Genomic DNA, 25,561 nt, shown 5'->3' on the forward strand with positions numbered 1-25,561 from the left:
ACAGCTGCAGGCGGCGACACATTAAAAACAGCTAATTAAATAGTGAGCGTCTGGAGACACGACGCCTGGTTGATGTCTGGGGAGGAAAGATTCTTCTAAATCAGCCCCTCAAATTACAAATCACCGTCCAGAGTGAGAAATGTGTATTCACCGTGGTTACTTAACTCCCCCGATTAATCATTCCAATCCTCAAAAGTACAAAACGCTTCTGTGGAATGAATAATTCACGTTCACTTAAATGGTGATGAGTTGGAGAGGAGCGCCCCTCCCCCCAAATCAGTCCAAATTAAAACAGTATCGTAGCGTTCTACCAGAGACTATTCAGCTGTGGCCGTTTTTTTTTTTTTTGCATCCAGTGAAGGAAATGACCATATTTAGACTGTGGAGGGGCGACGGGTGGATCCGACACCCCGAGCAACGACCATACTGGATCTGGATCCATGTGGATTCTGGTGTTGAAGCTGCTAACAAAGTTAGCTTCTATAATTCAAGGTTCAACTGTGTTAAAGTCATCTTAGTAGCTAACTAGCATTGGTAGCGTGGTAGCGACCTGTCAATCAGCAGGTAAGCCCCGCCCCCTAAACCTTCCAGTAATCACACCTGAAGTCGTTGTCTTGGCTTGCGAGCTGTCGACAGGCCGTGCTGCTAATGGCAGTCCACGCCGCCGCCACTACAGAAGAGGAAGACTTGACCTTTGACCCCCTTGCTCAGAGGATTGTGTGAGGACTTTAATTTCAGGTTGTTTACAACGCCCACGTCAGGTTTTATTTTTTAAAATGAGGAAAACTAAAACAGAACTGTGTACTACACGAACGTGAGAATAAAAACGCAAAATAGAAAAGCAACAAGAAATATAAATTAATAGATAGACTCAAAACAAAATTTTAGGAATTTAAAAAAAAAGTTTTATTGGAAAATGTGCAACCCTGTGTGAACTGCAGTCCTTTGCTGCCCTCTGGTGGCAGACTGAGGTACTGCTCAGACAAACAGGAAGTCAGCGTCTTTAACATTCAATCAGCTTTAATAAGAGATGCTGCCATACTTTTCATAATAATAATTTCAGGAATTGAGTGTTCAATTGTTCACAAGCATCTTTTGTTACTGAGCTTGAAATTTAATAATGAATCATGTCAGACATTTGGTTTAAAACGTTTTTGTTTAGGGGGATTTTCAGAGAATTTAATTTTAGTATTAAAATGTTTAGTGCAGTATGAAACACTCACCTCCTCCTGTAGACCTGAACTCCAAATGACGCTCCTCCTCCTCCTCTACCTGCATGATCCAAACACTTCAGTTGTGACTTAAACACACACACACACACACTGCTGGCAGCTGAAGGTGTATCCTCCTGTTTCCTCATTGGTCGGCAGAACTCGGGTAGATCCACACTTTCAACAATCACAGGAAAAGAGCATCTGTATGACCGAGCTGATCGTGGAGTCGTGTAGTATATGCACATTGTATAGGTTTAGCATTAACAGATGATATATAGTTGTAGTAGTATACAGGTTTTACATCAATTAAAAAATATATTTTTCAAAAACCTCACTGCAAAAAAGGAAAATTCTGAAATTATTTTCTTCTTTAAATCAATATTTTAGCATCTACTGTCTTTTTAATGTGTAGTCTGATTGCAACACACACACACACACACACACACACACACACACACAGACACAGACACAGACACAGACACACGCACGCACGCACGCACGCACGCACGCACGCACGCACGCACGCACGCACGCACACTAAATATAAATAAAGCAATCCAGCGTCTGGGCTTTATCACAAAACAGGTTTAATTTAATATCTCTTTATTTTTTAAAATAATTAAACATTTGTATTTCTCCAACCCTTTTTTATCTTTTTTTTTTTTTTTCCGTTTTTAACTCATACGATATCCGGGCCGTTCTAAAGCACACATTAATCCTGCGAGGAGGGAGGAGGGGGGAGGTTTCACCGTCACACTCCCCCGCGGGGCAAAGTGGTCTGCTCCGTGCCTTCCCTCTCTTCTTCTACTCCCCCTCCCTCCCTCCCTCCCTCCGACTCCTTGCCTACCTGCCCTCACCCCCCTCCCTCCCTCCCTCCCTCCCTCCCCAACTAAAAAAAATATATCCAATGGTCAAAAGAAACTTCATCAAAATATCCAAAATGAGATAAAAACCAAGAGAAAAGGGAGGAGTGAGAGACAGAAAAGAAGGGAAAACAGACTAAAAAGGGGGGAAACACTATCATAAATACCAGGAAGTCTTGTTCCATAATACCTCTTTATATACTGGATACTCCTCTCCACAGTTTCCTAAGCAAAAAACATAGGCTAAATTACTACAAGATACAAGATTATCAGTGTACTGCATTCAATAACAATGTACAGGGTTGTCTTTTTTTGTTGTTGTAATACTGTGAAGTCAACGCGGCGCCCCTCACCTCACCTCACCCCCCTGGTGGGCGGAGGGGGGAGGAGGAGGAGAAGGAGAGGGGGTGGGGGTGAGGTGAGGCAGGGGCGCTCGTCTTTATCACAACAGGAGGAAGGTTTTTTGGCGCTCCTCTGAAGACCGTTTATTTTCATTTGTAAAGTCCTCGCTATGGTTGGAGGGTACCAGTGCCAGACTGATACCCCTGATACCCCGGTACGGCAGGTGAGGAGGGGGGAGGGGCAAACGAAAAACAAGAACATGGAGGGAAGGAGGAAAAATAATCAACTGGATGAAAAGAAAAGGAGATGAGTGCGTTTACGTGCATTCTGGATTCTTATTGCATCCTGGTTTACACAAACCGGATCACGAACCGGCTCGGGGGGAGGGGTCACACATCAAAACTCTTCTCCTCTTTTTACTGTTCAGTATACTTATTGCATCAGTTAGTCAAATTCATGCTAATTACATATTCATTCCCTCTCATGCGTGACTTTTTTTTTTAACCGTTTAACGGGTGTCACTTTCGCTAAGAACCACCAGGTGGTGCCAGAAAACACCTGAATCCTGCAAAACTAACCACTTCTCATTTATAGAACAAATGTGCAAAAAAAACCTCACAATTCAGCTCATTTACATTCTGAAATAAACTCTCAAAGTGTTTTTTTTTTAATCATCGGAGCGGACGTTATTTTTATCTGTTTGTTAATAACGCAAAGATGGTTTTTTTTTCAGTATTTTGAGGAAAAAAGGAGAGTTTCTTCACTAAACTGATGAAGAGGAATAAGTATATTGAACTCTAGATCTTCCACTCGTCCGTGAACTCGCATGTAGACGCACTCAGATGGTTTGTGTTCTGAGGAAGTCCCTGTTTTTAAATGTCTCCTTTGTGTTTTTGTTCTCGTTTAAAACAGGAAGGAGAACCTGCAGGTGGGGGTGTGAGGCCAGAGAGGAACCTTTGAGAGGGGAGGAGGAGGAGGGGGGGACCCATTATCAGTCCGGACGTCCCACACGGGGGCAGAAATGACAGATGCACCATTGGAGAGGAGGGAGGGAACAGAAAGATGGAGGCAACGAGAGGAAAAGCAAAGAGGAGAACCAGGATCAAATAAAAGTAACACACGGGACCGTACTGAAGAAGAAGAGTGGGATGAAGAGTTAAAATCATTCTATCTTCTCTTTTTTTTTGTTTTCCAAGAGTTCATATCACGTCCTACAGTCCAAAAGTGTTTTTTTTTGTTTTTTTATATATATATATATATAATTCCCCCCTCACACACAAGTAATTTTCTCATTTTCTATTTTTTTCTTCCTTTTTTTTATTTATTATTATTGTTTTGTTTTTTTCCGTTTTGCAATAATATCAGTTTAAGGGGAAAAAAAAGAAAAAAGAAAAAAAAAATTATTTACAGTGCTGTTGAAATAATGAAAACAGACGTGATGAATCTACTGTAAAGTAAGTCGCACAAAACACAGGAAGAAAAAAAACATGAGAAAAAAAAATTAAGAAAACCAGCAGGCGCTCCGTGTCGGTCCTAAAAGACGATGATGGCCTGTACGGGGGGGGGGGGTCTCCCGGAGCTCTGGGCAGACATGGCTGATGTGGAGGGGGAGGGGGGAGGAGGGGTAAGGATGGAGGGGAGGGGAAGTCACATGGGGAGAGAAGGAGGGGGGGGGGGGGGGCAGAGAGGAGCGCGGCGCTGTCTTCGTTAAGTCGGGATGATGCCGTCGCTCCTAAGGCCCCGCTTCAGCTCCAAGTCCTCCAGCTTCTTCCACAGCTCCTCCCGCTCCTTCTCCTTCTTCTTCTCACTGCAACAAACAAACATGGAGGACCGCTTTTAGTCCGGATCCTCGACCTCATAGACAATCAGAGAGGAGTCATCAGTGTGCTCGTCTCCGTGGCGACCAGCTACCTATCTATGACTCATGAAGGACGAGTGTGAAGCGTCTTCTCACCGCTGGCGGTCCGACTTGTAAGTGGCTGTGAGTTCGTCGAATAAGGTACTGTTCATCTCCATGAAGGCCTTCAGGACGTTGTAGACCAGCGCCACGATGGCCCTGCGGAGGGGGTCAAAGGTCACCACTGAGGACGTAACATCAACCTAGCATCACTAGAGAGAACTTCTTCGCTACGCTTATGACTGATTTCATACTTCATGTCTCAAATTAGAAACTAAATCTCAAAGTCATTCAAAAGCAGGTTAAAACTATAAAAGTTAAAACTCAACAATTTACACAAAACAACAAAAGAGTTGAAATTGGATCAATTATAAATGATTAAAAATATAAAAATAAAACAGTAGTTTGAAAGTAAATTAGAGACGATTTAGCGATTTTAAAAAGTTTTTAACATTTCCCACATGTAAAAATGCTGAGACCTGGAATTAAATTTAATATTTCATTTTCCTGCTTGGACACGTTCTGGTGACGTTAACCTTACTTCTCTCCTGCACTCGGCAGCAAAGACACTCCTGTTCTCTGCTGTTTACGGTAAACACAGTTTACTTAAAGTCAAAACGTAAAACTAAGGGTGAAAATCTGCTTCATCCCCGTTCAGAACCCCCAAAGAATGAAAACAGCGGGTCTCACGGGTTCCAGTGCTCTTTGGAGATCCTGTAGAGGCTGGCGAACATGATGGGCAGGATGACGCTGGAGTTCTCCTCGATCAGACTCATGATGTACTCGTTGTTCCAGTAGTACAGAGCTCGCTCTGCCACCTGAGACCCAGCAGACACGACGGTGAATAAAACACACCTCACAGCGGGGTGAAAAACAACAACAACGGGAGGTCCACCCACCTGGAAATGCGGGCTGGAGACACATCTGGAGATCTGCTTGAAGAGCGGCTCCTGGATCTTGACGAACTGCGTGGGTTCGATGACGTCCAGGATCTCCTCCAGCTCCCCGAGGAACATCACCTCCTTTTGACTGCAGGTTTTTGGCCAGAACTTCAGTAAGCCTCTGATGACCTGGAGAGGAGGAAGGAGAGGGTCACTAAACCGTCGGTCTGGGATCAGACTACCTGCTGGTGCTGGTGGTGGATACTTACTGGTTCTGTTAATGTTGGGTCTTTCTCTAGGAACTGTACAATGCAATACGCCAACTGCAGGAAGAGGAGACCAAAACATATATATTTATATGCTGCAGAAAACGCCTCCGTCCTGGTGCTGATGCTTTCACTGGCTCAGCAGAAACTGGTTTTAAAAGGAGCAACAGGCGAGTTTCTGCTCATCGTTGATGATGTCACAATAATGACATCATCTGCATTTAGACAGGTTCCCCTATGAGCCTCACTTTCACTGGTTCTGTCTGCAGGTCGTCCTGCACTGTTTGCAGACTGCTTTCTAATAAACGTAGCTAGCGATACGATGACATCATAGGCTGATTTGTATATTGGAGATATGGATTTTATCCAGAGATTCTATATTGCAAAAAAGCTTGCCATCATAGAGGACAAGTGGGAAAAAAAACTCCAGGAATTATGAGACTAGATACTATAATAAAAAGAAATGAACTTGTATTTTTTAGAGATGAAAAGTCTTCTTCTGCCACTTTAAAGAGCAACAATTACAAGCGTTTAAATACAGACACGTTGCAGTGACTTTAAAATAATAATAATCATTTATAAGATTTATACACTAACATTATTAAAAGGCTTTACACTTTAATGAACTGGAGCTCGACTCCTTATACACAACACAGAACTCAGGAATCATCCAATAGGAGCACGGTCGCCATGGAGACGGTAGCTCACCTGTGCGTGGAAGAGGGACAGACTCCTGACAGTGTGGAGGGGGATCAACACTTTGACCAGAAACTGTTTATGCTCCGCTTTCAGCGGCAGAGCGAAACCATTGATTATACTGGAGGGAGAGAGAGAGAGAGAGATGAAATATTAACATAAATGAACACATGAAAGAGTTTCCCCGTGACAGGAAGTGGAAGATGAACGAGCAGCAGACTTGAAGAGGAGTGTTTGTACGGGAGAGAAAGACGGAACCTTCAGGCTCCCTGGGAAACTTTAACGTCCTGCACATTCTCATCTGTTCACATTTTTATGGTCTAATCGGTGAGTCATTCGTAGGGGTGGGACGATACGGGTAACTCACGATTCGATACTGTGACGATATTTGGCCCACGATAACGATAATATCACGATACATGATATCTGCGATATTCGATATATTGCAAGAAATTTCATCAACGATATATCACGATATGTGACTGAAAAAGAAAAAATATGCGTAAAAAATAAATTCCAAAACTTTGTACAATGTACAAATGAATAAACACTGTCCAGCTGGACACATTAAAGTGCATGAACACTAATAACATGTCTTATGTAAATAGGCAATCGAGCCCGGCCGAAAAGTGGGTCTTCATGCCCTCAATGCTGTGTGAAAAGCACTTGAAGCACAGCACCGGCCAGCACACGGCCACGCTTATGCGGCGTTCACACCGGACACGATAGACGCAAATACAATCGCGTGAGACGCGTGTATCTCGCCGCTTGATCATTTTGGACTATTCGCTTCATTCGCGTCATTCGCGCATGACGCTCATTTTTGAACCGGTGCTGCTCTAGCGGGGGAAACGAGGGCAGCGCCGGCGGGGAGCCGGCGGGTCACATCGGCGGACCCTCCTCCTCCGCCTCGGGGTACCCGATGCCAGAGTCCGTGAGTCCGTGAGCCTCTAAACTCTAGCGCGCCGCTCGGAATCCTGCCCGTAAATAGGCAATCAAACCCGGCTGTGTGAAACCCGCTTGGAGCTCAGACCGGGCAGCGGGCGGCCCCCGCGGATCCGCTCCGGAGAACCGTAAACTCTTAGACGCACAGACGGGAGTCTAAAAAAACCCGTAGACCCAAAATATCGATATTTGCCGTCAGTGTATCGATTTATTTATTTCGACAGAGAGCACAACAATATATTGCAATATCGATTTTTTTTCCCACCCCTAGTCATTCGTGTGAGGACAGAATGTCAGAGAGATTAAGTTTATTACAATAAGTGAATTATTTTGAGTTAGCTACTTGCCAGGAAGCTTCTCTGCTTACAAAGTATGACAATCACAGAATTACAAAAGCCTCCACAGCCCGTTTGAAGGATAATCTAAAGCAACATTATTCAGAATATTCTGAGCATTAATATGATCCTGAACATAACCGTAAGCCGTTTTGGGAGCTCTGATAGACTCTTAGTTCATTCTCAGCTAAAAGGAAAATTGACATTTGACTTTCTCTCCTCATTTTTCCAAAGTTGTTTCCAGGTTTTCCAGGTCAGGTGGTTGCGATTGTCTGCCAGAAGCCATAAATTGACTTTTGATCCACTTTTAAGCCACGTTTTTTCCCCCCGATACACTTTTCACTTAACATGTCGTCAGTTAAGGTCCCCAGATTTATCATCTAACATAGAACACTCAGATGTGGCTGTAAAAAACCTGAGAAAATCTACGTCGACATCCCCGCCCGCATGTTGAATGACCTCACACAACTCCGACACGAAGCTGATAAACTGTCTTTTTCATTCTGGATTAAATAGAGTTGAGCTGAGAGGATTAATTCATTTCTTATCTACGAGTCCATCTCTGCTCCTGAACTCTTCCCTGAACGTCTCTACTCGGATTGGGTTCCAGAAAGAAAAAACGGGATTTTAACGCTCTGCTTTTTTGGCGTTTTCATCTTCTCTCATCACGCTTTGAGCTCAGCAGGTTTCCGTCTGAGAGTGTACATGTACGTGTTGAGGGTCTCGGCCTTCACATACCTCCCCAGGATCTCCAGCAACTCAGCCACCCCGTTGAAGTGCTCCGTCTCATAAACAAAACTGCAGACGGAGGGAGGGAGGGAGGGAGGCGCAGAGAGGAGGAGGAGGAGGAGGAGGAGACAAAAGACAGGAATGAGAGCAAAGTCAAACAACTGAAGCAGAAGAGCAAAGAGGACAAGAACCAGATCTAACTGAACATATGTGAAGATTAAACGGTTGGCAGGACAACAGAAGAAACATCGGGCTGCATGATGACAGTGGAGATCACGATTATTTGTTATAATAATCTATATTCTATGTCTTCTCATGTATATATCATGCATTTTACTGCAGCATTGAGGGAAGTTTACACAGCGGCAGCTCTCCAAAGGTAAAGCCAAAGCTAATCTGTCTCCCCCTGGTGGCGGGATGGAAGTGTTGATGTGCAGCAGGTTTCTATGAGCGGAGCATTTTAAACATCAACATCTCAGCGGCATACAACTAAACTCCCGGCCACTGCAGCAGTAATAACTGTAGGTTAGATAGATTATTAGATAATCTACCAGAATAATTAACAAACAATTAAGAATAATATCAGAAAATTGGAGGGACATTTCCGTGATTTAATTACACTCAATTTAGTTCAATCTTTTTATTCAGGAATCCCTGAAAAAAAGACTAATCTCCTCAGGACGTAATAATTAAATTAAAGTGTACTGGAAACTAAAAAGGTGGAGAGAAGCCTCGGCTGGAACGGATCAAGATCAAAAATATAAAATGGTGCAAAGAATCATTTCATTTCTAGGTGAAACCACAAAGAGACACTCGAGGACGTCAAACTCACCGTAGAAAAATATTATTGATCTGTTTTCGTATAAAAGCCCTCAGACCCAGGAATTTGCCGTAGATTCTATGCAAGACTGTCTTCAGGTAGTCTCTCTCCCGAGGATCCTCGCTGTCGAACAACTCCAAGAGCTGGAGGAAGAGGAGGAGCACCATCAGACAAAAAAAACCCAGAACGAGGAGAGGAAGATCTTCAGAAGCTGCAGACTCACCTGTAGGACAAACTTCTGGTCTATGTACTTTTTGGCAATGCTGGGCTGGAATTCCTGACTCTCCAAGAACCGGATGAAGAACTCGTATACCAACTGGAGGAGGAGGAGGAGACAGAAAACTTCTTTCATCAGCTGCTGTGTAAGATTGTTGTTGTCCTTCCTGCTGCACACGAGCTGATTAACATATTCTTAGAGACGAGAACCAATAAACTGACCCCAGAAACACTGGAACACAAAAAGGTGCAGCGGAAGACGGGATTATCTTGGTAAAAAAAAAAAAAAGGTTTGGACTTGAAAATACTTTGTTTACTAGCAGGAAGCGTCTCCTTGAGATTTGCATGTCATTTCTAAAGGAGTCCTGGGCAGACCGGAGAGGTCTGGCTCTAGACCGGGACCCAAAACAAAAAGCCACCCACCAGTTCAACAGGAAAGTCTCTCCGTTGGCTCGCTGGGCATAAAGACAGGAAGCAGGATAAACCAGCAGCTCTAATGAACAGGTGAACCCGTCTACCTGTAAGTGTGGCCAGGAGGCCTCCAGCGTGGGCTCGTCTTCCTCAGGGTCAAACTCGTTACTGTCGCTGGGCGGAAGGGTCCGGAATATGTTGTGAGACACCTGGAACAACACACACAGAGGGAAACGGGAATCAGCTGGGATGATCTCTCACAGGAGGAGGAGGAGGGGGAGGAGGATGATGAGGGGGGGATGAGGGAGAGGAGGAAGGGGAGGAGGACGAGGAGGATGAGGAGGAAGGGGAGGAGGAAGGGGATGAGGAGGGGGAGGATGAGGAGGAGGAGGGAGAGGAGGAAGGGGAGGAGGACGAGGAGGATGAGGAGGAAGGGGAGGAGGACGAGGAGGAGGAGGGGGAGGATGACGAGGAGGGAGGAGGAGGAGGAGGACGAGGAGGATGAGGAGGAGGGAGAGGAGGAAGGGGAGCAGGATGAGGAGGAGGGGAGGATGACGAGGAGGGAGGAGGAGGGGGAGGAGGACGAGGAGGAGGATGAGGAGGAGGGAGAGGAGGAAGGGGAGGAGGACGAGGAGGAGGACGAGGAGGATGACGAGGAGGACGAGGAGAACGACGAGGATGACGACGAGGAGGATGGGGAGGAGGGAAAGAGGAAGGGGAGGAGGACGAGGATGAGGATGAGGAGGGAGAGGAGGACGAGGAGGAGGAGGAGGGACGGCAGCAGAAGTGTCAAAAGTACAGACATCCTGTACTGAAGTACAAGTACACACACTTGTGTTCAAAGAGACTGGTAGAAGTAGAAGTACTGATTCTACTTCTTTGTAAATGTACTCAAAGTACTAAAGTACGCCTATGAAAGACATTTCTACTGGCTATTACTGAATATTCTTCTTAAGTACAGGATCAAAGTTTCTCAGAGTGAGTAATACATGAATGTAGTTTTATTACCTTCACAATAACATTATTAGTAGTAGATTTATTCAGTGTTATTGATTACTTCATCCTCGGTTTAAAATGATTATTGACGTTTAATCGTCCTGAGCGTGGCTCCGCCTCCGATGGGAGTTCTAAAATCATCAAACATTAGAACAATTTATTTAAAATATTTATAAATAAATACAGCTCGGCCTCCTCTATTCAAACCACAGCTCTGTTGTAAAAGCCTGTGCAACAATATCACAGCATCATGTTGCGTTTAATATGATGATCATATCTTTAACATCATAATCCATAACGTTAACTGCTCTTCTGGAGCACAGAGGGGAGTTTAGGTGAGCCGGTGATGAGAGTGTCGGATGTCAGATTCACGGAAAAGAGTCGAAGCAAAGCTCGTGCAAATGCTTTTTGGTGGTTATTCCCTCATTTGACGTGCACACATTGACCTTTCCACTGCTGCCCAGCTCACACGCTTGTGTTTACACTCTGAGTTGAAGCAGAAAGCTGTAAAAACCTACGATACCACCTCGAGAGGATGTCGACGTATTAACGAACTGAAACACAAAGTGTTAAAGCGACTGCAACACGACTGAACTCTGGTGTCTTTGAAGCTGCTGTGCTCAGGTTTTGCTCTTGCAGGGGATTCCTTCTGGGACTCTGTCATGTGTGCGATTGTGCACGTGCACGTGCACATCAGGGTCACGAGACGGCGAGGGTGGAAAATGGGTAAGGTGAGTTTGACTTTTACACACAGTATGTGATGGTTGAACAGTTAAAAGGTATCTAATCTGTTTGTATTGTACTTAGTTGTTAAGGCCTTAATAGTAATTAGGGTTGTCACAAGAACCGATACTTCGGTACCAATTCGATGCCGACACGAAAAAAATAATTCAATACTTGCTTTTTTCTGGTATCGTCAGAACCGAATATACAACTTTTCACTCGGCGAGCCGTGTGGATTCTTGGCGGAACTGACGGGGGCAGTATACGCGTGTGAGCAGCACAGAGCAGTAAGCGGCGCTGAAGAAGAAAACTTGCCGTCTTCGAAAAAAATGGCTTCAGCAGGTGGGAGCGAAAGCACAACACGTCGGCTCGTCGACATGACAGGTGCGAAGAGTCGCGTGTGGAAATATTTTACATTCGAGGCGGATGAATCCGGAGCAATTCTTGATTCAAACAAGCCGACATGCAAACAGTGCCTCAGAAGTTTTCAGACCAAAGGAGGAAGCACGTCAAACCTGGCTATAGGCCACTGCTGTTCTTTTTTTAATGTAAAATAGTTGACTATTGTTATTTATGACCATATTTATAAGCACAGTATTGTTTGTTTTTATACTGGATGGCTATAGGTCTGTTGGCAGCTGGTACTGCAATTTAAATTCTGTGCAAAAAGATCTTAAAGCACAGTGGTGTTAAATATTTGACAGTTTGAAGCAGTTTTCAATAAATTAGTGAATTTAAAAGTACATGGGTCCTGTTGTTGTTTTTTTAAATTGTGGTATCGAATTAGTATCGAGAATCGTGGAAATTCACAGGTATTGGTATCGACTACTGAAATTCTGGTATTGTGACAACCCTAATAGTAATAATATGAAAAAAATGAGAAGCAAAAGAATCTTAATATGCAGTCACATTCGAGTTTGTTGCATTTTGATTGGCTAATGGATGACAGCATGGAGCTGAGATGAGAGCTGGAAACTGAACTGTTTTATTTGGCGTAAAAATGCAATGAAATTGGATTTCAACAAAAAAAACATGTTCTTTTAACCAAAATGTTTAATTTCAGATTTGAATTCATAAGGGAACCTACAGAATGATGAAAACCGGGGGAAAACCTGACTACAAGCTCTGTCTCGTATAATCGACGAAGTAACTGATTAAATATAATTTAATAAATACATGTATTCCAATGAGACTTTAAAAAGACCCAAACTTGTCAGTAGTTGCACATAGAGATTTAAAAAGGGGCAACGAGCTAAGAAGTTGGGAACTTTTCTCTCTTTTGAAACTAAAACCCGGTCTCACGGAGACCTTTTTGCGTGGCGTCGCCCTCCACTCACCATTTTGACGACCTCGGGGTAGGCCTGCTCCGTCAGGTAGCCCCGGCTGACCGTCACGTAGTCCACCAGCTCGTTGAGCGTGGAGCGCTTGTACTCCTTCATCTTGAGGTCCGACAGCGTGTCCATGAAGTCAAAGACAGTACAGCACTGCTGCAGCTTCTTCAGGAACAGCTCCGGCTGCTCCGGCGCCGGCACGTCTGGACGGGACAAGAGTCACTTACATTAATGCAGAAATAATAATAGAATAATAATAAAACAAACAACAACAAGAACAAATCAGAGAGTTGGACTGAAGACTGTGGAAGTTAAAAAGGTTCCAGCTGGGATTTATTAATCGATGTCATTATTTACACCTGTGGAAACGCCATCAGGGGATGAGGACGACAGGATGCGGCTTAAAGAGCCACATACTTTAAATCTAATCATTTCTGTCGGACAAATTACGCCATTTTCTAAATAGTAAGCTTTATAATAAATAGTAGCTTATAATAAAAAAAGGAATACAGCACCTATAATTGTAATATTAATTGATTTATATATCTAGTCCTTAAAAAATAATCTAAGTTTAAAAGCATTTTACATAAATAAATGGCCTCATTTATTATTTCCCTCCATTCTTCAAAGCTACAGGACTGTCGTTTTATTTTTATTTTGTCAACTAAAACGGTTGAAAGAAAAATGAATATTAGCTTAATCTATAATAATAAAAAAAAATAATACAGCACCAATAATTATAATATTTAGGGATACTTTCCTCCTTGATTTATGCATCTAGTCAGTAAAAATAATCTGCATTTTATTAAAACATTTCCCTCATTCTTCAAAGATGAAACAGAATCTAAGAAAAAAAGCTAAATGTGTGAAAAAGAGAAAACACGGCGACTGCTTTCCACATTTAGAAGCCGATAATAGATTTGTTTCTGTTATTCACAGGAAGTGACACGTTTCACACATCCAGCAGCAGCAGCGTCCATCTGGCTGCTACCATGGCAACATTACAACTTCCAAAAAAAATGCAGGTTAAGCAACATTATTCAACTAAACTGTTTTCAGTGTCAACAAGCGTTCGCCTCGGGCAGAGAAGTCTCGACGTCGGCGGTATTTAACGTATTTATCCCTCCGTGTGGGGAGGATGAGCGCTGAGGCCTCATTATCCGGCGTTTCGGGAGGCTGAGCCGTCACAAAGCGTACGGATGTACAGGCACAACATGGCGACAGGTGTCTTTATGCTGATCTCCCACCGGGAGACGTTGTGGGGGGGTCGCCGAGAGGTCAGACCTGCAGGGAGACGATCAGGCGACGCTCTTCCCTGATCGCCAAACCCGATGTTCCCGTCCCTGCAGGACCGGGCCGCTATTATGTAAGAGATAAGCTGCTCTGAAGTGTGTGTGTGTGTGTGTGTGTGTGTGTGTGTGTGTGTGTGTGTGTGTGTGTGTGTGTGTGTGTGTGAAGTGTTGCTCCCAAATTACACTTCAAAGTACTCGTTTGTCATTTTGAATTCTGCAGCCCTTCACGTTGAGTCACAAGCTGAATACAAACGAGGGAGAAACTTTTCCAGAAACACGACTGTTTCACCTCTCAGTGACACGCAGAGGCGTTACATCATTAAAGTATCCACCTTCGTCTCCAGGAATCCATTTTTTACATTTTACACAGCAATTTATGAATTGATCAACAGGGAAATTAGTCTGTACATTTCAATCAATTAAGAAAGTAAGATTTGTGTGTAATCTCTGATATTTCACTGCGTTATTCGTTAAAAGGACTCATTTTTAAAGAAATTAAATTGTTGGACACAAAATGTTCTTTTGCAGGTTTAACAAGCAGATCAATAAAAGGGCGAGTTGATCAAAAAAACACGTTTGTTCTGCATTGGAGCAGGAAAGTGTCACATATAAATACATTAACGGGTGTGACGGGTCAACATCACACCTATTAAACATCTAAAGACATCTGGAAATGAAAAATAAATTGCATTCCTACATGTTTAGGAGCTGATAACCTCCAGATAGAAGAGGATACATTTACTATATTATTATTATATATTGAACTGTGTTTGGCTTTATGCTCTTGGCCTCGAGTCAGAGGGAGAAGCTAACGCTCATTAGCATCCTTCTCATTCACCAACATGTAGACGGTTCAGAGATAAATTATATTTCTCGTCTTTTCATGTTTAACCAACAATTCAAAACTTTAAAATGAATATTTATAAAGTTGCAAAATGGGCTCAAAGACACCTCTTGTGGTCCGATAGAGAAACATCTTCAATTCTCTGTGAAGAAGTAGAAAGTACAGATATATCTCTTCTTTCCTCTCGATCAAACTCAATTCACCAAACCAGAATGAGTGAATGGATGAATGGTTAAAGTCTTTAAATCCTCTTCCTGAAGAGCTTCCTGTCCTGGGAAATGACCCTCGGCCAGATCTCCTCGAGCGCATTTAAAGTGATTATTCTGAACATCTTTTGATCCAAATGTCACTGGTTACTCACGACCTGCGGCTCATTGAGACCGAGTCCAAGCCGGGGCCACAAACAAACCCAAACCCCCTGATTGACTGGCAGGAGTCCTGGACCCTACAGCAGGCTCTAATCCATCCCCGCTCCACAAACCCCCACAAACACCGGTCGTGTATCACAGCAAATGTATTTACATTTCAAACTGAGATATTAAAATCATATGCAACCAGGCTGGAATATAACCTGCAATCTGTGGAGGAAACAAGATCAAACACGTTCCTCTTTGCCCTGCATGTGATCACTCGGTGCTCCAAATACCTAAAAAAAAAAAAAAGGACTGCTGACCAGAATATTAAGTCTAAACGTCCTTGAGCAAGATATTCACTTCAGGCTTTCTGGATAAGAGCATCAGAAATTCAGTCAATTACAAGAAACCAACAGAACGTTTTAAAGCTGCTGTGATCAAAACCAAGAGAATCACCTGTAACATGCAGGCTTCCTACACCTCCAAAGTCAAATTCAAGCACTTTTCAAGCATTTCCAGGTGCATTTCCATGCTTTTCCAGCCCCTTCCAGCTGTGGTAAACTCCATCTTTGTATCAATCCAATGGTCAGTATTCAGTCTACTTATTATGTCACTTGTTCATCACATTAAATGAGATGTTATTGTCCTCTAAACAACCAACATGATGTTTGGAGACAGCTTTTTACAGAAAGGACCACAAATGAAAGGAAAACTAATTCCACTAACAGATCCACAGAAATATAATCACCAACTATTTTCATCATCTGTTCATCATCAAAAGTCATTTTTCATAAAGAAATGTCAGGAAATGCTGTTTTCAGTCCCTCAAATATGGAGATCTTCTTTTCTCTGTTCTATCATAGATGTCATCACATACAACACACATTTATAGACCTTTAGTCTACATCCAAGCACTTTCAAACCACACTTAAAGTGTTTTCAAGGATTTCCAGCACCCATACCGACCCTGAACGTGAATGTATGAACTCACAGAACAGAACTTCTTTCGGTTAATTTAAAAAAATAATAAATTGTATGGTTGTCACTTCCTGCTCAGCCCAGTTAGAGAGCAGCAGGTGAGAAACATGGGCCTTTAAGCCGGGATGCACCACTCAGGTGCAAATATCAGAAATGTGCAGAGCAGCGGAGGAAACGGAGGATATACGGAGATCAGGGAGGCGCTGGAATAGTATCTGAAAATAGAAAAACACATCCATAGTGTGCAGTCCACAGTGTATGCGTGTGTGAACGGTCCACTGTAGTTCATTACAGTAATTACTGGCTGCAGGGTTCAGGGGTCGGCTTGTGTTACGGAGCTCGGGGGCCTCGGATCCTGCAGCTCCCGCCGCTATAGGAGCATGTGAACGGCCTTAAAGGAAGCTATTAATAGACAGATAATCACACAGGACGCAGTAATCCCTCCACAGAGACACAGGGAGAGAGCACAGCCAACGGGCTGGGAGCAGGGGGCGAGAGAGCATGAGTGTCAATGGAGGAGAGAGAGTTTGTCCCATCCCCATCACAAGAACCAGAACCAAAAGTGACATCTTTAAATAAAAAAAGGAAAATGTGAAAATCCAGTGATGCAAAACGAAGAAGGTTGAAGTTGCCGTGGCGATCCATCCCGGTACGTCGTGAACCGCCACCATAGGTCTGAACCCCCCCCCCCCCCCCCCAGAGCCCTAAAACCCAGGTTACCTCGCTAACCCCAAATCCTGCTCGCTGGTCCAGGACTCTGCTGGTACTGCCGGTAGTACGTTCTCCTACCAAGAACCAGGCTTAAATAAAATTAAATAAACACACCAGACAGTTGCCAAGGCGACCGGCTTCTTCCAAATCACAAAGACTGGATCCGATGCCTGCAAAGTTTAGTGAGTCGAAACTAAAATCACTCAAATATGAACTAGAACTCAGATTAACGCCCTTATTCACGGCCAATCCGGTGAACACGCCGGCCCAGACCACTTTATGGCGAGACCTGAACCGAAGCCCCGTCAGGTTTCAAAGTACCCATATCACCGAGGGGCATTTACTCTTACCCATCCATCTTTATCCATCCAAATCCATTTAGCCGGTACAAATGTGATCTTTTTTTTTAATCCGGCGGCCGCTGTGATGGAATCGGGGGGTTGAAACGCGTGATCTACTCCCGTCAGCCTCTAAGCCGCCGTGGTCGGGGTTTTTACGGCTACACGCATCACAGCGGCGACCCACAACAAAAACAAAAAGGCAGGAAAAGCTAAATGTTGAGGTTTGAGGGTAATTATTGTTTGATGGATGTTAATAGATTAGTTCAAGGACCTTGGAGAGGTGTCTCTCTCTCTCTCTGCCTTTATAAATGCATCCAGTCAACCTATAATTCTAAAGAAATGAAATCTATTGTTCCTGCAAAAGTAAACAGGTGAGGTGTTTTCATGTTTCACACACTCTTACATCTGCAAAAGAAAACCAAACGTGTGTCAGTGACTCTAGATTCAGAAATAAAAAGACGGCTCCGTCCTTTACAGCGAAATATAAATTAATTCAATGATATATAGATTCCATTGCTTATCATTTTTGATGATTTGTAGCACTATAACGGTGGTATACGGCACATAAGCCATTTTTGAGTTCTCTCTGCTTCTAGTCATGATTGTGTTGTTTCCATAGAGGTGCAGGACTTTTTATATACTGTAGTGAAAGAAACCAGACCACAGTGAGTAAAAACACTCTGAAACTTCACCAGCTGGAGAAGCAATCAACCCAACACAGCTTTGTAGGTGGGATTAAAAAAAAGAAGGGGGAATTCATTCTCCTGTAATAAATGGCAACCAGAGAAATATGGCTACACGGAGCTAATGCCACGTCATTGTTCAGACTAAACAATGACGTGGCATAAAGTGGTTAATTGTGTTTGATGAGGAGAGAACGAGGACGGTGATTGGCCCCCGAACACAACACAGTCATTTGTGCTGATTGTTTGTGGATTGCTGAGGTGATTTACAGCTGGATTAATACATCTGTGTTCTTCTGCTCCCCGTTGTGAATCACACACTCCTCCGTCTAATCACACTGGAGCGATGAGACATAAAACAATGACTACATCCATCATTAAGCACATTAAATTAAGATTAATATACGAGACGGGACTCGGCAATAACTCAATATTGCTGCGTTCTCATGTTGGGATTATGTTATTATACTGTGAATGATTATACAAACGATTTAAATTAAATTTTTTTAATTAAAAACAAGTGAGTCACTTGTGATTATTGCAATGCAAAAAACAGTTTAACATATATATATTTATATATATTTATAATTTTGTGGGGGAGGGGCTCTGGTGAAGCCACAGTCACTACTCTCTGGTCTTATTTAACTTAATAAAAATCCAGGGAACTATTTTATTTATTTGTTAATTGTTAAACTTTACACAAAAAGTGCAAGAAGCAATATTATAAATGTCTGACGTTTGACAGGATCTGTGTTGATCTGGGAGCCGCTGGCTGACACCAGGTCAGAGAACTATAAAAGCATCCCGTTTCTCATGAAGCCAACTGGTCTCATATCAACGCGACTATTCTGAGATGCTTTACGAGCGCCGGCGTCACTGTGGAAACACTGATGCTCCGCTCTGGCGTGGGCCTCACCCTGGTTTCCTCCTTCTCCTCTTCTGGTTCTCGGCTTTTGGACGGGGACTCTCATCTGGTCTCCCCTGGCAGAGGAAGAGAGGATCCGCCGCCGCTTAATTAATGGCGGAAAGAAAGCTTAACGACTCGCAGCATGAGAAGGAGAGAGGGAGGGGGAGCTGTCGGGCGGCTCGCCGCAGGAACTCCCTTTAAGTTTGGGGGCTAATTACATAACGGCATCAATCTATCGAACCCAGGGTCAGGGACTCAGCAGCATCTCTTTTTAATAAACATCTTTAAATGGCGTTTACAGATCTTTGGTTGGGGGAAGTCTTACAGCCACTGATTATTTTAGTAGCCGAGCGTGATTTGGCAGCGTTTACAGACAACAAGGAGCTCATGTGGTCGGAGAACATTGATCAGGAGAGACAGTAAACAGTAAAAAGACTTGCACGGTAGCGATGCATAGTAGGGCATTGCTTCTTAAGGCGAATATGCATGAACAAATAGGTTTGGAAAGGAGAGAAGAAATCCTACGACTGAATCTGTTACTGCTGCAAGAAAAAAGAAAATCCAACAAATACAGACAAGATCAGGGTGTAGCTTCTGGGGATCCCTATAGGGCAGCGCCTAAGTCAAGAGACTGCAACGTTATCTGACAAAGCGGGTTTAAATCTCTCAGACAATGACTCAGCTGGACACCAGACCCAGACCACCCCCCCCCCCCCCAACCCAGATTCTTAATCACTTCACGTAGCTTTTACACTGTGGTGCATTTTAGCAAATGGTACGTTTTTCCTGCCCGCTGCAGTTTGGGCAGTTAGCCAGCCGTTACTGGACGTTTATTTAAAAAAATATATAGAATTTGATTGGATTTTTTAAGGGGGTTTAGAATTTCACAGATTTGTACAGAAAATGCAACAAATAACTACCATAATATTCAGTACTACAGTTCAAGTATCGGGTGAAGAAATCTCCACAAAATGTGATTTATTTTTCAGATTTTCCACAAAAAGTTCCAACATATAAGTTGCATTTAGTTTTCAGTTGATAAACTCATCTCTTTGACTGAATGGAATATCTATATTTTACAAACACTATGATCAATGTCAGGAGCACAATTCAAAGGTATTTGCTCCATAAAACACAAATCAAAAAAGGGCCTAAAATAAATTAAAATGACTCCAAATTGACTGATATTTTACTCTTTTTCACCTTCTTATTTATTCATGGAAAACACCTGACTGCCGTACTCGACTATTCTTAGATTCTACCGTTCTACACGCAGTTTCAAGTCCAGGAAGGTGTAAGATGACCGGACGGCGCACTCTTGAAGAACGGTCCACACACACACACGGTGTAAAGGGGGGGAAAGCCCCCTCGTCTATAAAAGCAATGTGTGTGTGTGTGTGAGACCGGGGCGAGCAGGTTTGAGTTACGGCAGGGGGGAGAGAGAGTCCAACAGATGGAGCCAGCAGGTGACTCGACCCCTCCGCCTGAAGGTCAATTTGTAGGATATAATGCGCCGGTTATGACGGTGTAATGAATGTGTGTACTGCCACACACACACACACACCACACACACACACACACACACACAACCGCACACACACACGCACACGCACACGCACACGCACACACCATAAAGGTATAAACAGCGGATTAGTGGGAGAATCAGGAGGACGTGCGGGGCTATTGATGGAGGAATGTCAAGGCGCTGTGGTTGTGACCTTTGCTCTCCTCGCCGCCGGTGGCTTCTAATTAACCTCATTTACCCGGAGAAAGTCGCTGCTTTTCAGCCGCGCCCTGCTTCAGCTGCCCACAACAACCAGCCTGTCAGTCTGTTGTTGGGCTTTTATTAAAGCTGTGACACTTTCTCACCCCTAAGAGCAGGATTCTAAGTGGCTGAACTGTTACATTATGTATTTGCTGTTTATCTGAGCCACTCACGGAGAAATATGTAAACGTAAAGCATAGATTAAGACAACATGACTGTAGCAGCCTCACATCATTTTATAACAAAATGTAAAGTCTGTTGTATGTTTTAGTGCCATTTTAAAAATGTTTTACCTGAATTATATCATGAATCGTGACATGAAATGTTAATATCGTCCCATGCCTACAGATCTCATTGTTATTAAGTTATATTATTTAGTTATGACTATTATTTTCATGCACGTTGGACCGAATGAAATTAGTTAAAAATGAGTTTGTTCTATGAAGAGAGAATCTGGCACTTGTTGGGTGGGTGTTTATGGAGCCTGAGAACACCACACAAACTTGAGAAAACTAAATAAAAAGAAAAGTCACACATATAAACACCGCCATCAGAAACTGAAAGAAGTTTCCCAGCAGCCACTGCTGTCGCTACTGGGGCCTATAAGCCACCGGGGTTAAACGTTACATAAAGGATTACAGCGAGATGAGATGATAAACGCTGACTGTTGTAACATCTGCTGTGTTTAGTTTTCAAAAAAACGAGAAAAACAACAACAGGAAGACAGACGTGACCCAGCAACATGGCCGTCATCAGCCGTCATCGTGGATCTCCACAGGAAGCTCGAACAAACGACCAGCGGGGTCGACTATCACGACACTGTTACTGTTATGATAAACGTGTGACGAATTTATCGACATTTTTCCATAAATAAAATCTACCTGGCGTGTGTTGGATGCCACATTGAGGATGTAAACAACAACCGGTCAGAGCAAAAAAAGCTGTAACCATGGCAACGAGTCTAACTGTCCAAAACGCACGCTGACCCGGATTCGAGTCTTCCAAACCTGGAGCGAGACGTTCTGTTTGTGTAACAGAAGCCCTCCAACGTATAAATATATGTTCATGACGGAGACACGGTCCATCACCTGATCTCCGTGTTCTCAGGTCTCGTACTGCGAGGCGCCGGGCGGCTGTCAATCATTAACACGTACAGCCGTCCTGGTGAACTTTGCTCCCGGCTACCGCAGGCCGGAGTCACTTTCACTCCTGCCTTCAAGGTGTCGCAGGTACTAAACGTCTGCATTATACCTCACCGGGACGAAATGCAAAAGTCTCCCGTGAGCTCCTAATGAGAGCAAACGCCGCAGGAAGCATTATTAGTGCTTCATCAGGTGGCCTGGGGAGATTTCTACCTTTTACATTCCCGTTTTTAAGTCTTAAAACAATAGTCAGGTCACATTGAGCAGTGAAAGTGCTTTCCTGTAATCACTCCTCCTGTTCACACAATTAAAAAATATCTATTACACTCGGCACACAACGTGTATTCAAAAGTCGGTTTTGGAGTTAAAGTAAATTAGGAAGGGATCTCTTGGTGGCGAGTACGAACAGGAGGAGTAATTACGGAAGAAAAACCTGTTGCGATGCCCATTTGGGAACTTGCATCATTGGGAACCGATCCTTTAAGCGTGCCCCGGAGCACGTTTAATATCAGTACGTCTGAGACTTCTACGTAGAAATAAAAGGAAAAACTCCCTGCGTTTCAACCCCAGACACGCACTCTTCAATTCAGTTTTATATCTATATTTATTTTCTGTCCATCAACATTGATGGAGAACACTGTTATTATTAAACATGGACACACAGTCAAAAAGATCCTGAAGGGCTTGCTATGTTTCGCCGTGATGTGAGATATAAAGCACAAGTTGCACCACAGGAGGAAAAAACAGGCCTTAAAATAACTTTACAACATCAATATATAGACAGGTGGAACATGTCAGACGGCTTCAAGCTCCAAGGATTAAACATTTTAACGTCACTCTGCTTCCTCAGTAAAGCAATTCATTAATATTTAATGTGCTCCACCTCGGAGACAACAGAGTGGTGGGGGATCTCGTTGTATTTTGCACTGGCTGGTCGGACCCTCACATAACTGAAAGGTCACAGGTTTGAACCCCCCGACAGCTGATGTGTCACGTCAAAGATTCCTTGAGTGAGGCCGAGGTGACGGTTATCTCCAATGCAGCTTTTGTGATCAGATGCACCAGATCAGACAATGCGACCTGCCTGATCGAACACATTCCAATACGTCCTTCACAATAAAGGTCCCCTGTTGTTTTTGCTGCTTACTCCTTGCACAGTAGACTTGTTTTATTGCAGAATAGCCGCCAACAAAGCTCAGCTAATTCAATAAAGAACACATTTCCTACAAATTATTCACAATAAAAGCTCCACATTATTTTGTTATGTAAAAGCATTTATTTTGGAGATCCGATCCCAATGCTAGCAATATCCAATCTCAGAGCGTACGCACTTGAAAGTTAATGTGATTGGATGACAAAAGCGGTTAGTTCGAACAACAAGGTCGCGTCCGTATTCATGTCTGGATGACCTTATTTGGAGTGTTGATGGAGCAGCTACAATGTTAGCGCCCATCGACCAGACTCCATTCAGAAAACAAGCATTTTAAAAGTTGTTAGCTTGTCGACAGATCTAACAAAGCATGACTTCACACTTCTACAAAGTGTCACCATTATAGAGATATTTCGGCATCATTTTTTATCCGTTTATGACATTTAAATCACAACAAAATAGTTTGTTTTGGGTTCACACCACTGTAGTAAACTAACCACAGTGAGTACAGCTCAGTGTAATTCACCGGGCACCTCTGGGTGAAGTTTGATCCTGCACCTTTAGACTCGGGATCATCAGCTGATCAGACCGTTCACACAAAGGCAGCGTTGAAGCCTTCAGGTGAGAGGAGCAGGACACGCATAGCGGGAATTCCACCAGACAAGAGAACCACTGAACACAACACAGGAGATACCCGTCCTTCAACCTGGCTCTGTCAACACCTGCTGCTGCTGAACGCTCCCCAACACGGGAGCTGTGACACCCGTCCTCGCTGTGTGTACGTGTTAGAGTCCGGAAAAAAGACGCGTCTCCATCAGCGCACGCGTATCCCCACAATGCATTGCATCGGGGCTGGTTTTGTTTGGATTTTATCGATAAAGGCTGGGCTGCAGTTTCTACGGTCGTGTTCTTCGGTGTCAAAAAACATCAATTACCACAATGCAAGGCCAGCTTCATTAGTTCCTCGTTTACATCCGGATTCTGTCATTTTCAGATTGTTCATTTAGGCAATGGCTGCTTGTATTTAAACACAACAACACATTGCATCCAGTCCTGTTTAAAATCCTGATGCAGGTTATTGTTGTAAGAAATAAAAGAAGCCAAAAGAAGCTGATTATTCACCTACTGGATTAGCTCCTCCAATGTGTACGTCTCAAATATTACATTTCATTTCAGTTTAGACTCTTGAATGAACAAAATGAGACGTATGAACTACCTTGTGCAAAAAGCATAACTGATAATGAAAATAAATCAGCAGCTGCAGCTCTTATGTTGTGAAAACAACACATGTGTTTGTAACAGCAAAGCAGATGCAAGCAGATCCAAACTCCTGGTTCTCCTTTGGAACCTGGTTCCAGATTTGAAACACTTTCACAGAATCAAACTTTCCCTTCACATGAGAATCACAAATGTAAAAAAAAAAAAAAGAAACGCACCCGTTCCACCTGTGAATTTTCCATCCAGTGAAAACACTCGTCTTCTGTTACCGCTCCCAGGCCATTTTTAAAGTCTACCTTTCAAATCTGCCTCACACACACTACACACCCTTTGACAGCAGCAGCTAACTTTAACACTCAATGCTAGCACACACACACACACCATGCACGCACACCATGCACACACGCACACACACACACACACACACACGCACACTGTCACTCACTTTATCGGCTCTCCGCTCCCTGTTGGGCACCAACGGTAGAAAACAACAGTCATGAACGTCGCCGTGCGAGCCGATCTGAACCCAACATGTGGACGGGTGAAGTTTGGTGTCTCCCCCCCCAACCCCCCCCCACGCTCCTTCTGGTGTGCTTGTTTGTAGCAAGTGGGGCTTGGAAAAATGTAAAGGGACACCTCGTGGATCGGGTTTCTCCTGGAGGGGAGGACGTGGAGGAGGGGGGCGCAGGCTAGGTTGGTGGCGGTGGGCTTAGAGGGAGGGAGGGAGGGAGGGAGGGGGGGAGAGAGGGATGTGCGGTGCAGCATTGTACATTGGGGGGGGGGGGGGTGGGGGGGTGGATTGTTAGACGCCACAGCAGCAGCTAATGTCAGCGTGGAGGGAGGTAAACACTCGAGTCACAGGAGAGGAAGACGTCGGTGGCCAGACTTAATGAGGACCGCCAAGTGTAAATTAACGAGCTTAATTGCCGTGAACAAATGTTTCTGCAGCCTAAATGAGGGTTTCAGAAGCCGATTAACTACAGAAATATGTTTTGCATAAATATTCATGAGGGTATATGGACTCACAACTTTTTATGTACTTCGTTTATATTGTAACTGTCGTTTCAAAACGTCTGATTATTTAAATTAAAACTACAGGCTTCCTACACCTTTTCCAAAGTCAGATTCAACTTTGTCAGATGCTTTTCAAGCATTTCAAGGTGTATTTCCATGCTTTTCCAGCACCTTCCAGCTGTGGTAAACTCCATATTTGTATCAATCCAGTGGTCAGTATTCAGTCTACTTATTATGTCACTTGTTCATCACATTAAATGAGATGTTATTGTCCTCTAAACAACCAACATGATGTTTGGAGACAGCTTTTTACAGAAGGACCACAAATGAAAGGAAAACTAATTCCACTAACAGATCCACAGAAATATAACCACCAACTATTTTCATCATCTGTTCATCATCAAAAGTCATTTTTCATAAAGAAATGTCAGAAAATGCTGTTTTCAGTCCCTGAAATATGGAGATCTTCTTTTCTCTGTTCTATCATAGATGTCATCA

At 43.5% G+C, this 25,561-nt stretch overlaps 1 protein-coding gene across 6 annotated transcripts in view; it reads right to left on the minus strand.

Annotated features, from left to right (window-relative positions):
• Positions 1 to 1,784: 1,784 nt before the first annotated feature.
• ppp2r5eb (protein phosphatase 2, regulatory subunit B', epsilon isoform b) overlaps positions 1,785 to 25,561 on the minus strand; it is a 39,849-nt gene continuing 16,072 nt past the window's right edge. For 4 of the 6 annotated variants that reach the window (XM_084013659.1, XM_084013658.1, XM_084013656.1 and 1 more), the window contains exons 3-13: positions 12,672 to 12,868; positions 9,723 to 9,824; positions 9,212 to 9,304; positions 9,001 to 9,131; positions 8,178 to 8,237; positions 6,172 to 6,280; positions 5,467 to 5,520; positions 5,216 to 5,386; positions 5,007 to 5,134; positions 4,374 to 4,475; positions 1,785 to 4,226 (exon numbers count right to left, since the gene is read on the minus strand). In XM_084013659.1, coding sequence (XP_083869785.1) covers positions 4,127 to 4,226; positions 4,374 to 4,475; positions 5,007 to 5,134; positions 5,216 to 5,386; positions 5,467 to 5,520; positions 6,172 to 6,280; positions 8,178 to 8,237; positions 9,001 to 9,131; positions 9,212 to 9,304; positions 9,723 to 9,824; positions 12,672 to 12,868 — 1,247 coding nt within the window. In that variant the 3' untranslated portion in view covers positions 1,785 to 4,126. Of the gene's footprint in view, positions 4,227 to 4,373; positions 4,476 to 5,006; positions 5,387 to 5,466; positions 5,521 to 6,171; positions 6,281 to 8,177; positions 8,238 to 9,000; positions 9,132 to 9,211; positions 9,305 to 9,722; positions 9,825 to 12,671; positions 12,869 to 24,494; positions 24,606 to 25,561 lie in introns of those variants that run through there. The other 2 variants (XM_084013660.1, XM_084013655.1) reach the window with 2 other exon arrangements.

Source organism: Eutrigla gurnardus (assembly GCF_963514095.1).
Source record: "Eutrigla gurnardus genome assembly, chromosome: 7".
In the NCBI taxonomy this organism is placed as follows: domain Eukaryota; kingdom Metazoa; phylum Chordata; class Actinopteri; order Perciformes; family Triglidae; genus Eutrigla; species Eutrigla gurnardus.